The sequence below is a fragment of the Fulmarus glacialis genome, unplaced genomic scaffold (assembly GCF_000690835.1).
Source record: "Fulmarus glacialis isolate BGI_N327 unplaced genomic scaffold, ASM69083v1 scaffold39212, whole genome shotgun sequence".
Taxonomy (NCBI): domain Eukaryota; kingdom Metazoa; phylum Chordata; class Aves; order Procellariiformes; family Procellariidae; genus Fulmarus; species Fulmarus glacialis.
In genome coordinates this window covers 1-11,795 of record NW_009196606.1, presented here as the reverse complement: position 1 = coordinate 11,795, position 11,795 = coordinate 1, and the positions used below count along the sequence as shown (strand labels likewise).

At 49.7% G+C, this 11,795-nt stretch overlaps 1 protein-coding gene across 1 annotated transcript; it reads right to left on the bottom strand.

The window, feature by feature from the left end:
* Positions 1 to 3,821: 3,821 nt before the first annotated feature.
* RPN1 (ribophorin I) lies at positions 3,822 to 11,106 on the bottom strand (the record flags this gene model as incomplete). Its single annotated transcript, XM_009572253.1, has 9 exons — positions 3,822 to 4,420; positions 5,420 to 5,665; positions 6,129 to 6,248; positions 6,448 to 6,586; positions 6,856 to 6,955; positions 7,288 to 7,480; positions 8,466 to 8,675; positions 9,194 to 9,500; positions 11,042 to 11,106. Coding segments are annotated over 9 exons (1,563 nt in total), but the record flags the coding sequence as incomplete, so codon positions are not given.
* Positions 11,107 to 11,795: the final 689 nt, after the last annotated feature.

The following is an 11,795-nucleotide window of genomic DNA, read 5'->3' as shown; positions in this document are numbered from 1 at the left end:
TTCGCCGGCAAATCTTGCATTTGTGTGGTTTCCTTTTCCTTCTTTTATGTACACTTTTTTTTTCTTCTCTCTACATTTTGTTCCCTTTGCTGTGGAGGCAAATTTCAGCCCTTCCAACCTTTTGGTTCCAAACTCTGCACAGGAGCGAAACTAATCACAGTGTCCCAGCAGGGCTCAGCTTTCATTACCCATGAGATGTTATCTGCTGGAGGGTCTCAAGTGCTCCTTTATCCAAGCCTTCCTTTTTCGTTTCCTTCTGCTGCTCCGCAATTCCCCTGGCAGATGCCTCCCAACTCCTCTCAGCCTCCCCAGGCTATTTGTTCTGAACAAGATCACAAGTGAACTTCCTAGCCCAGAAAAGCTTCTGTGCAGAGCAGCAGAGAGAGACAAAGCCCAGTCCTTTTGCAGCTCTCAGCCCTCTCTTGAAGGCCTGGCTGCTCTTGGAGGCAGCAGGAAGATGGAGGTTGTCCTTTCCATCAGCTGGGGATTTCCCCTGCCCACAGGTCTCAGGTTAGATGGCTACGAGCATAGCGGAAGGGAAGAGGAGCCCTCGTGCCTGGATTCCCTGGTGCAGTGCCTCCATCCCTGCCCAGTGCTGGCTGTGATGCTTTGGGAACCTGCTGGCTCTGGTTCCTCACACCTGATGAGCTGCCAAGCCTGGAAGAAATAAGGGATATCCTTGAAAAACAGCAGCTGGAGTTCAGGGACATCCCAAAGGCAGCCAAAAATGATGCCAGCAAGGCTAGCCCTGGCCAAGGACCTGCTGGACTGGCCCTGATGGCAGAGGCCAGCGTGGTGACACTGGCTGAAGGATGCAGCGGCTGCAGGAGCAAAGCAAGCACAGCCTGAGACACGTGGAGGAGAGACTGAGCTCCCTGATGGCTCTGCCGATGGGGACTCTTTTGGTCTGCCCTCAGCAGCTTCATCCTAGGAAATCCATCCTTAGCAGGCACCTTGGGACACACATCTGGCAATGGGCTGCTCCTCTGCTTGTCACTGGGGTCTGAGCAGGGATACCATTTTGAAACCTCCTTGGATACATTTATGGTTTGTAAAACGCAGCCACAAGAGAGATTTTGAAGTCAGATCCCCTCAAGCCCTTAGAGCTGAGGGGGAGGATGGCTGGAGATGGACAGCTGGCTGCCTTTGTGGCCCAATGGCCTCCCCATTTTTCCCCCACCCCATGGATTGGAGGCTGCCCCCTTTAAATTTGGCAGAGACAAACAGCTGCAGCCCTAATTGATCCATTTGCTGCCATCAGGTGCTGTTGCTCTGGCTCTCCCCTAGCTCCTGCAGACCCTGAGCTCCTGGTAGGTGCTGTGGTTTTTTCCTCCTCCTTTTCTAGTTTATTCTCAGGAGTAAGTTTGCAGGAATCCAGAAATTGCTCTGGTTTCTAGGTCTGCTGTGTGTTTGTTGAAGGGGTTCCCTGATGTATGCACTGCTGTGGGCTATTGTCACAGGTTGTGGAGGGTCAGTGACCCCTTTTGTGGGGCTTGGCAGGGAGGCTGCGTGCTTTGGGGTGTGGGGTGTCTCCTTGCTGTGGTTCCCCAGCAGCCCTGGGGGTTGCTGGCACAGGGGAGCAGGTACAAAGTTTGGGGACCCCTCTGGGGGATGAAACTCACGTTGGGGAATGTTTCCATCCCATTTCATAACCCAGTTGAAAAGCGTGTAGGAGCCAAAGCCCGTCTCCCCAGGGGTCTCCTGCGCACCCCAAGGACCCGTGCTGAGCCCCAGAACAGGGACATCCCTGGGCCACTTGCCCTGAATTGCCCTTTCCCTGCTCATGAGCTGGCCCTGAAGGAGCAGCCAGGGGAGGGTGGCAGAAGGGAGGTGTGGGGAGAGAAGCAAAGCATCTCTTCTTGCAGTGGCTGTTTTATTCTCAGCCTCTGGAATTAGGGCAGCTCTCCTCAGGGACCAGAGACCTTTTTTGCTCGGGCTGGCTGCATTCATTCAGCCTATTTATAGGTGCTGTCTCTGCAGCTGTGGCTTCCATTAACAAGAAGGATCTGAAGCTGCCCAGCAGCTGTGAGGGCTGAGGTGTACGCTGATCAAGCAGAACCCCTCGGGATAGGGAGGGAAAGACAGAGAGACACACCATCAACCCCAGGGGGCTTTGATGTGATGGGCACGATCCACTCCACTGTACCCTCGGGGGTCTGGGCTGCCTGGGAAGCCAGGCAGAGGTGGGACGTGGGGAAAGAAGCATGGCACTGCCTTTCCTGGGCCAGGGGGAATGGAAAGTTGAGGATGTCTCTGGGATCATCATTTTGATCCCTCTTCTCCCCTGGACCTGCCTGCATTGCCCTGGGTGCAACAGGCAGCCCCTGTCTGGTTTTGGATGTCCCTGATAGCTCCCCGAGTACTGTGCATGTGTGTTTTGGCTCAGTGGGTTAATGATGATTTATTTGATTTTAGCTGCTGGTCATCCCCACCCTGGTCAGGGAGGACTTGTGGTTTCAGGGCTCCCAACAGCACCTGTGTAGGGAGCAGAAAGGCAGGGGATCTAGGCTTGCCCACCCCACTGCAGGGTAAGGTTTGTGGGCATGGGAAGGAGCTGGCACTTGGCAGACAACATGGTGGGTGCCTGGGCTCAGGCCTGCAGCAAAACACTCCTGACTAACAAACCCACTTTGGAAGCTGCATGGCCTGGGGCAAAGGGTTTTCCTACCAACTGCATCCTCTAAAAAGAGAAAAGCATCCCAGAAGAGGATAAGGACAACTTTTATCCGAGATAAGAAGCCCCTCCAAGATAAGAGGGGTAGTAAAGGGCAAGGACAGTGCGTCTGTGACAGAGACCTTGGCTATATGGGCCTGGGATAGAGGGACAGGCAGTGCGGGTGGCCTGGCAAGGGCTGGAAGGTGTCCAGCTACTTGCACGGGTCCAGGCACAGGGCTTGCAGGCAGCGCCGGGCCACGGGGGCTATATTTGCCCCAAGCCTCACGCAGAGCCAGCGCAGGGACCATAGCACACCTCCAACCCCCTAGCACAACCACTTTTGGCACTAGCATCCTCGGGGGTGGCTCAGATCGCTCTGTGGCGTAGCCATGTTCTTGCCCAGTTTGTAAGCAGCCTCCAGCACTTCTGCCGAGTATGCTTCCCGCAGGTGGCTGTGGATGCCCAATGGAGAGGGCTGCACCCCACTTAACAACCCCGGCCCTGCAGAAACATCCATCCACAGGCAGCTGCCTCCACCTGCAGGACAGGGCATCAGCCAGAAAGAAGGCAGAGGGACACACCCCATTATGCTCTTTTCTGGTCCTTTCTCTATTGGGATCTCAAACAGCTTTGGTAAACAGCTAAGCTATTCAGGGGAGACCTATATTCCAGTCCCTGCAGCCTGCAGCGTTTAGCAGTGCACTGAAGCAGAGAGGCACAGGAAAAGAAATTCTTAGACTGCAATTATCAGGGAATTGTGTGCACACCCCAGGGTATCCAGGTGTGAGGAAGGGCCTACCGGGGCAGCACAAGGGACGCAGGGACTATTGTCACATGCAGCAGGAAAGCATGTGGCACACAGTGAAAGGCTAGCAGGAGGGGTTGCATTGTGTTTTTTCTCTCAGTAAGGGTATACTTGCATGCACATCCCTAGGGAACAAGGGCTTGGCTTTCTCCCCTGCCTGGGTCAGAGCCCTGTGGAGTGGCAGAGCTCTGCCTTCAAGGCACACAGCTGATGGGAGGTGGGAGCAGTCAGGGCTGAACTCTGTTCCCCAAGGAACTGCATTGCAGGGCCGTGGGCAGGATAGGGCCACGCAGCCCCTCTGCACCAGCGCCTTTGCCTCCCCCCATCCCTGCACAACACGTAAAGGCGAGGCAGTGGCAGTTTTATTTCAAAATAGAACAAAGGTGTCTTTTATTCTTTCTGGAGATGCGACATTCAGATTTGCCATGAGCGTGCCTGTGCTCAGACTGGCTGTTTGTGTGCGTTTAGTCAGGGACCATCTATACAGGGAAAACTGAAGTGGGGGACTGTTTTATAACCTGGCTGAGCCTCATCTCTGGTAAAGAAACCCTGTTACCCAGCCAAACAGCATGATGTCGTGGTCCCTTGCATAGCACATGTTGCTGAGCAGACAGGCTCTGTAGAAAAACCTAAAACCAAAACGTACTTTCAGACATTTCACATCAACTTTTCCCCTAATTTTGCTGGGAAGGAGTTTTGGCTCAAAGTGTATCCACTCCCAGGCTTTTCATCTCCCTTCATACCTCTCCCCTCCACCCAGTCGCTAAACCAGAGAGTTACAGTGCGTCAAGGATGTTGTCAATTTTGGTGACCAGGTCCTGGCGCTTGTTGGAATGCATCTTCTCATTCTCGATGTACGTGTCCTTCTTGAGCTTGCCAGCTACCAGCCGCTCAGCCTCAACTGAAGACTTCAGAACGAGCTCCTTGACTTGGCCATCGAGCTTCTGAATCTCACTTACCTTACGGGAGTGAGAAACAAAGGGAGTATTAGAGGAGACAAAAAACACATCCCTAGAGTGAAACTGGAATAGCTGGAGCAAAAGATGAAGTCAGTGCTAAGTGGAAACATCTCCAGTCCCTGAATATTGGCCTTCTGAGCCGTCATCTTTCTTTGGCATCACATTATGAGGAACATCTCACGAATGGATAATTAAGCAGTGCAGATAAAGGGGCTCCGAGGACCCAGGAGCCATACTGGCAGGAGACAGGTGCAATGATTGTTAAAGAGTGTTTAATGATAGATTTTAAAGGCTTCAAGCTAAATCACAAATATGACAGCTGGAAGCTGTGTCCCTGCAGTTAATGTTAATGAGGTGAGAAGCAGGTCTGTAATGACAGACCTACTCTTTGAGTCAGTAACAGATTAAGCAAGGTGGCTGTTGGTTGAATGGACCTTAGAGACTGAAGTGTCCCTCACTTGGGGTTAAGTGGCTGTTCCAGGTAAGTGTTGAAATATAGTGGAGGGAGGAAAGGATAGTGGGTGTGCGCTTACTGTGCCATGGCTTTCAACATGGTACAGCGAAATACCCCCTGAGGAGCATCGTGTTACTAAAATTCTGTCAGCACCAAATTCACATGTGCAAGAAAATAAGAGATGAGGGAGAAGACTTTGGTTTGGCTGGTGTCAGTAGTAAAGTCAGAACTGATAACGTGTTGATAGTTTCCATTTTTGCCTAAGTGTCACTGCCATGAGCTTAATGAGAAGCATCAGGATTGTGTTACAAAAGCATTAATCTGTACTCATGCAGCTGTTTACCAGCAGCACTTACAGGGCTGCATAACCAAGATTACTGCAAAAAGAACAAATGGATCTTCATTCCCCTGGCAAGGATCAAGCCATTTTCAGAGGAGAAAAAAAAAAAAAAAAAAATACAGGCTGCAGAAACTAAACCCCAAATTAAAACTCACCCTGAATACTTGTCAGAGCCAAGAATAGGAGAGCTTAAAAAATTTCTTACTTTATCACATAAGTCAGAGCCTTCTGTCTTCAGTTTAGACTGCAGGGAGGCTATTTCATTTGTCAGGGCTTTATGCTCTGTCTCCAAAGCCTTTTTGCCGCTGTTCAGGGTGGAGATGTCCCGTGACTGCTTGTATTTATTCACTGCTTCATCGAAGTGACGGTACAGCCCAAGTCTCTTGTTCACCAGAGTAAGCACTTGCTCTGTGATGCAGGCAACCTTCATCCTAGCTTCAGCAGCTGGATCCTGCAAAAGGACAGAAAGGAAGATCAAAGCAGTCATATCTTCGATCTGCATCAAGCCATGCTTGCAGTCTGCCACAGGACTGTTACAGAAACTGCTCCCTTTGCAATTAAGTCAACTGACAGTAATTAGGCGAATGGTACAAGTACTGACTAGGGCAAGCACCTTTCAGCACTCAGCCTAGCCCAACAAATAGCTTAACAAAAGTAAGTTAAAGTGTTGCAGAAGGAGAATTCGGACATCCCTGCTTCTCAGGGAGGGATTCCTTTTTGTCCAGAAGGCAAAACTTCTGTAGCCTTAGCACACCAGTTCAAACCCTGCAGGAGTATCAATGCTCAGGTAGCATAAAAACAGGGCTCCATTTAAGTTTTTTAGGAATATACAGTGAGAATTACTGGTACGAAAAATCCAACCATCAGCTGAGTAAGCCACTAATGCTCCCACAGGGCTCTTTGTCATACAGCACCTTAGTGATGGAGAAATCCAGCCTCACGTAGACGATCACAGTGAAGAATAAGATGTAAAAAGCTCCAACCACCAACAGAGGCTCCTGCAGCATCAAGATTTTGTTGAAGCTGTAATGAACCTAGAAGAGAAGTTTGAAACACTGAGGAGTGACCCATGTTACTATGGGAGAGAAGTCCCCTCCTCAAGCAGCAGCGGAACTGGCCATGCAGTCCAGCAAGTACGTATTTCTGGAACCCGATACAGGCGTTTTGACTGTGCTGCTGAATAGAGAGGAGGCACAACTGCTCAGTCAAACCATGAAGAGAGGCCACACTCACCACGATGTCTTGGATGTGCTGCTCCACCAGGTTGCTCTTGTGTGCCACAATAACTGGACGTCCAAAAGTGTCCAGGTAAGTGTAGTGAAGCTCGTCTGAAGCACGATTGATTTCATAGGGGCTGTCCACATGGATGTTCCTGTGAATAAAGCCAGACAGTCCCATATGACTCTACAGTGTTTGAGATGATGTAACCTAGGACTTGGCTGGCCAACTGTGGCCTCTAGCACAAGGCCAATTATGCAGTTTAAACAACACTCTAAAAGGAAGCAAAGCTGTGTTCCAAGGTCTCCTCCACATGCACAGTCATGGTTTTGTTTCACTGCCCTCAGGCCATTAGAGCAGGCTGGAGAACTGCCACCAACACAGCACCGTCTGCAGTAACAAGCCAGGAGTAATGACACTTACTTGGCACCTTCTGGCAGGACAATTTTGACAGTCAGAGAGTCTGTAACTTGCTCATCAAACACGTGGTCGACAAACCTCATTTTCAAGGCATACTGATCACCTAAGAGAGTGCAGACCAGAGGGTGGTTACAGTTCCTCAAAGAACAAGGGGCAACCTTGAAGCTCAGCTCTGAACAGAAGCAAGAGCAGAATTTGGATGGATACACTGTGCAGCAGGGGGCACTAGCTCACTCAAGTATATTTTAACTGGATGTCTACAAAAACCTGAAGGAAGCACAGAAAAGAAGGTGGATTTGCATATTCTAGAAATAATAGCTAGCAACTGTTGTTGCTAAGGTGCAGTGTACCGCAGCTTTGAATTCTTTACTGTACATCAACCACTTTTAAACACAGAGGAGAAGGTTTCTTATACCCTTCCCCTGTGCCACCCACCGAGATTGTAGAGGTATTCATAGCTTGGCAGGTTATATCCGATGATGTAATGGGTTTTCCATCCCCCAAAAAGTGGAAAGCGGGGACGGATCTCCATCTCCACGGAGTCATCCAGGACAAGGAGGTGGCTGGTGGAGATGTTTCCGATTTCATCTCTGTAATAGACATCCTGAGCAGCAGCTGGGAGAATGGTCTGTATGGAGAGAAGCAACAGTCAGTGCATCGGCTAGGAGTTATTTCCAGTGAAATTGGCAAAACCAGTAATGGCTGTTAAGCATCAAGAAACGGCGCTCCCATGTGAGAGATGACAAAATGGCCATTCAGTCGCACTGAGTGGTAAAATTGTACTATTATAAGCAATCATCCACAGAAGTGGCTGCCAGCACTAAAATCACTTGGCCTCTAAATGAATGTGCTTTCTCCAGCCCAGTTTCAAACATCCCAGACAGCAAGGGATCTCATCATGCCCAACAGGACAGCAATCCCCTTTTCACTCCAGCCCGCTGCCCTAGCTCACTGAGCTTGCTGGCTTTATGCTTAGCAAAATGAGATTTCTGTTTGGCTGCACCACCTTAGAGAATTACAACAATCAATCCTGGAGGCCTCAAGCAGCGAGAAAGGTTTTGGTTCAGATGAAAACACAAAATACTTTTCACATCTGGCTAGCAGAGTCACAGCTTTAACTCTTGTTGAGTGCTTTGTGAGCAAGGAATAAATGGGTGAGTTCCCAATTAATACTGCTCAATATGATGAGGATATGACAAAGAAAGCAACTCTGAAAATAAAAGGGTGGGGACAGAATGAATGGCCCTTGCACAGTGGAAAACGGAAAGCAGAGCTGTCAGCACAGGGATTAAGAGTTTTAGAGCGTCCCTGAGACGGGAGGGGTGGGAGCGTGGAGAAACACTACATGCCCTGGTATATGCAGTTTGTTTGGCCAACAGATGCAGTAAAGCATATAACCTCCTAATTCTACCTCCAAAAGCTATTCCTAGAATGAGCCTTCTCTGAAAATAGATTAGAGCTTTAATATTCCCTTATTACTTGGGTATGGTTACCAAAGAAAAGGAAAAGGACAACCATATTTTATCTTTCCCCTCTGGGGATGCAAGAAAGGGGGAAGCCACAGTTTAAAAAAAAAAAAAAAAAAAGAAAGAAAGAAAATGCAAAATGTCAACCTTAAAAGACTTGACAGAAGAGATCCCACTGTCTGGCTGTCTCTGGTAGTCATATCTGGAGAAAGGCCCTTTCAGCACTGCTCCTGTGTGCTTTAAATCAACCGTCTCTTCAACTGCAATGTTCCCCCAGTGAGACACCTCGATGACTCGGGTCATACTGGTGATGGTCAGGAATGGACTGTTATTTTCATAGTGCACCTTCAGAGTGTCCTAATAAGGAAAAAAGATAAACTATTAGACCTGAAGTAAGGAGCAACCTTCCCTCACAATTATCTGTCTCCACGTCCCACAGAGAAACCTCCTTGACAGACTCTGCAGAGAGGTGAAGCTGACTGCACGGGAAGGTTTGAGCCACCCCAGCCCAGTTCACACAGGGCACCGGGTGCCTGGGGTGTACTCATAGGTCACACCCCGCACGTCTGGCTGAGTTATAACAGTGAGGGGGCTAGAGATATAGTCTTCCCCATTGCAAATACACCCCTGCCAATACCATGCACAAACTGGCTTGGTTTGCTCTGTGGACACCAAGCAGCGGTCAGCGATCACATCTGTACTAGGAGCACCTTGTTGGAGCACATGTTCCTAGCCTGCACGGAGGCTAACTCAGGCTTGACCTGCAATTCTTACACAAAAGCCTCCGCTTCCCACTCTCCAGCCTCTTGAGACGCAGGTGCCATGTTTGCAAGATGCTCTCTGCAGAGCCACAACCTCTTTGCACAGTCATCTACCTGGCTGTATGGAGGAACGTCCTTGAAGGGGCCATATTCAATCACGTCTTCAGTGCGGGAAGGGTTGCCCAGCTTGGTGTAACTCTCCACGTTCCTAGAGGCCAGTTTGACCCGGGTCGTTTGGGTCTTGGTGAAGTATGGTGAGTAGAAATAGTGATTTCCTTCAAAGACCACAAACTGCTTCTCGCTTTGGGTGATGTGGGTGGGGTAGGGCTGCAGGACGTGCGTGAAAACCATTTCAACAGATACACGGACCTTGGCTCCTGGTGCCAAAGGAGATGGCAGCTTCACAGAGAAGAATTTTCCACTGGAAGGGAGAACAGGTAAGTCATGTGAGATCTCCGTTGAGAGAGCAATCAGATCCAACCCCTGCAACATCCCCTGTGGATGGGAGCCCACACATCACATATATCATGTGTGATTGGGGCCAATATTTTATTTGCTCCTCCAAGGCATACAGATGTCTTGTCCCAGAGGGTGTGCTTACTCTGGACTGGGGAAGCAGGACAAGAGGCAGCACAGGGTGAACTGTGTCCAGGCACAGTAACAGTCTGCTTCACAAAAACACCTGCCTCCCATTTTGGAAGCAGAATGGTGACACACTCCTCTCCCTAGTTCTGCATTTATAAAGCATGCTTCAGCAGGGGTTTTTCCACTCTTCTCCAGATGATAAGAATGATCTGAATCAGAGGAAGCGTGTGCAAATGTCCAGAAGACAAATCACAAACATCTTAAGCACCTGTTCCCACAAAGTCTGATCATTCTCAGCTTTTTGCCCACAGGATCTGAAACTAAGGAATAGTCAGCAAATGAGCATGGTTCTGGACTGAGGTTCTACAGAAAGGATCGAGATTTCACCAAACCTGTAAGATGCACCAGATGGACCGAGGTGATGACAGAAGTGAAAGGACTTCAAGTCATGCCTGGTGGCCCAAGAGCAGGATCACATGAGGCCTCCAAGTATGCCAGAAACCACAGTCTACCTTGGCAACTTAACTCCACAGCTACTGTTCTCTTCACCGTGATTCTGACCCACCTTAAAAGCACCCTTTATTTCTCAGCTCTCATGGCTCAGAAAGCATCCGCCTGCCCGGTCTTGCAGTGTATGCACAATATCCCAAGCTTGGTAGCGCAGAGCCTCGGGCAAAAGACCACATCCTCTCTCCCTGCACCAGGCAACAGCCCATGCTGGGCCACAGTATCCAGCGCACTGTGGTACTCCCCACATCGCAGACTAAGAGCGGTGCTCTGGGGACACAACCAAGGAGCACTTACAATCTCTCTGTAATCACCACTGCTAATCATTTGAGACCTCAAAAAGGAGCAATAGGTAAGAGCATGACGATAGCTATAATGCTTCTCTTACCTCATGTCCCTTAATAAAGGAACAGGGCATAATGCAGTACTGAGTACAAGAGACTAAGCACAGCTGAGCCCCCCTGAAGGCAGCTGAGTTGCATTTAAGAGCGAGATTGTCTCCCTTATAGGGCTCTCTCCTCACTAGCAGCCGTGGGTGGCTGTGAGAAGCAGGTATGTGCTGGGCTCAATGCAGAGATCTAAAACTGCATGTGCTATTTCCCAAGGAAAGAGCATCTGAGGGAGGGCAATGACTTCTACTGGGGCCTCTGGGGCTGCAGGAATTGGGTTTGGCTGCTTGTGTGAACTGTGCTCCCTGGCTCTGAAGCACCCCAGGATGCAGCCTGAGTACAGAGTGGATCTTTTCAGGAATAAAAGACTCTAGGATCTCCAGGTATGTGGGACTGGGGTAGTGTTTCTGCTCCACCATGAGAATGATGGTGGAACCCCCATGCACAATTCTAGGTACTGACCTTAAAGGGTGACACTCACCTTTTGCCCTTAACTTTAGTCTCTCTGACTTCCAAGGTGTTCTCCTCCTCTTCCTCACCCTTCACCTGTTCCAAAACAACAGACTGATCAGTGTGCTGCTGTTTAAAAGACTTAACATGTCCAGGGCAAACTCCATGCAGTCCCTATCTGCTTTTTAGGGGGATGCCCCCCAGAAAGTACAAGCTGATAGATATTTATTTAAAAAAAAAAAAAAACCTTTCATAATGTTTTTCATTAATACAAATTGCAGTGTGCTCAGCGTCAGCGTGAAAAACCGTATAGTGAAAATTTCTGATAACCCTCCAAGTTCCCCTCAGCCTGGTTCCCAAGCCAGCACAGTCACTGTAACTTGTGGAATCTCGGTCAACTGCTTTTGTGATTTCTCTTTTATGTTTTCTACAGTGCCTGGGGAGCGAGCAGGCCACGGGAATATGACTTGGCCAGCAAGCAAAAAGGAGATCAGTGCAAATACTCCTGGGATGAGAAGAGCCCTCTTGCACTTACATCCCGAGGGGTAAGAGGCTGGACGCCCCCTGCCCCGTCCCCGGGCCTGCACTAGGCGGGGATGCAAGCACCGCTCCACCCGAGGGGCTGCGCCTGCTCTCGTTACAGCAGTAACGACGCTAATTAGCATCTCTCTCGACTCCCTCATCGCTTCCCAGGCCTCACCACCTCAGCCGTTCACCCCGCTCTGTTCCGTATAACGACAGAAACATTATTTACAAGGCAGTGGGAGCACTGGAGGAGCAGTGCG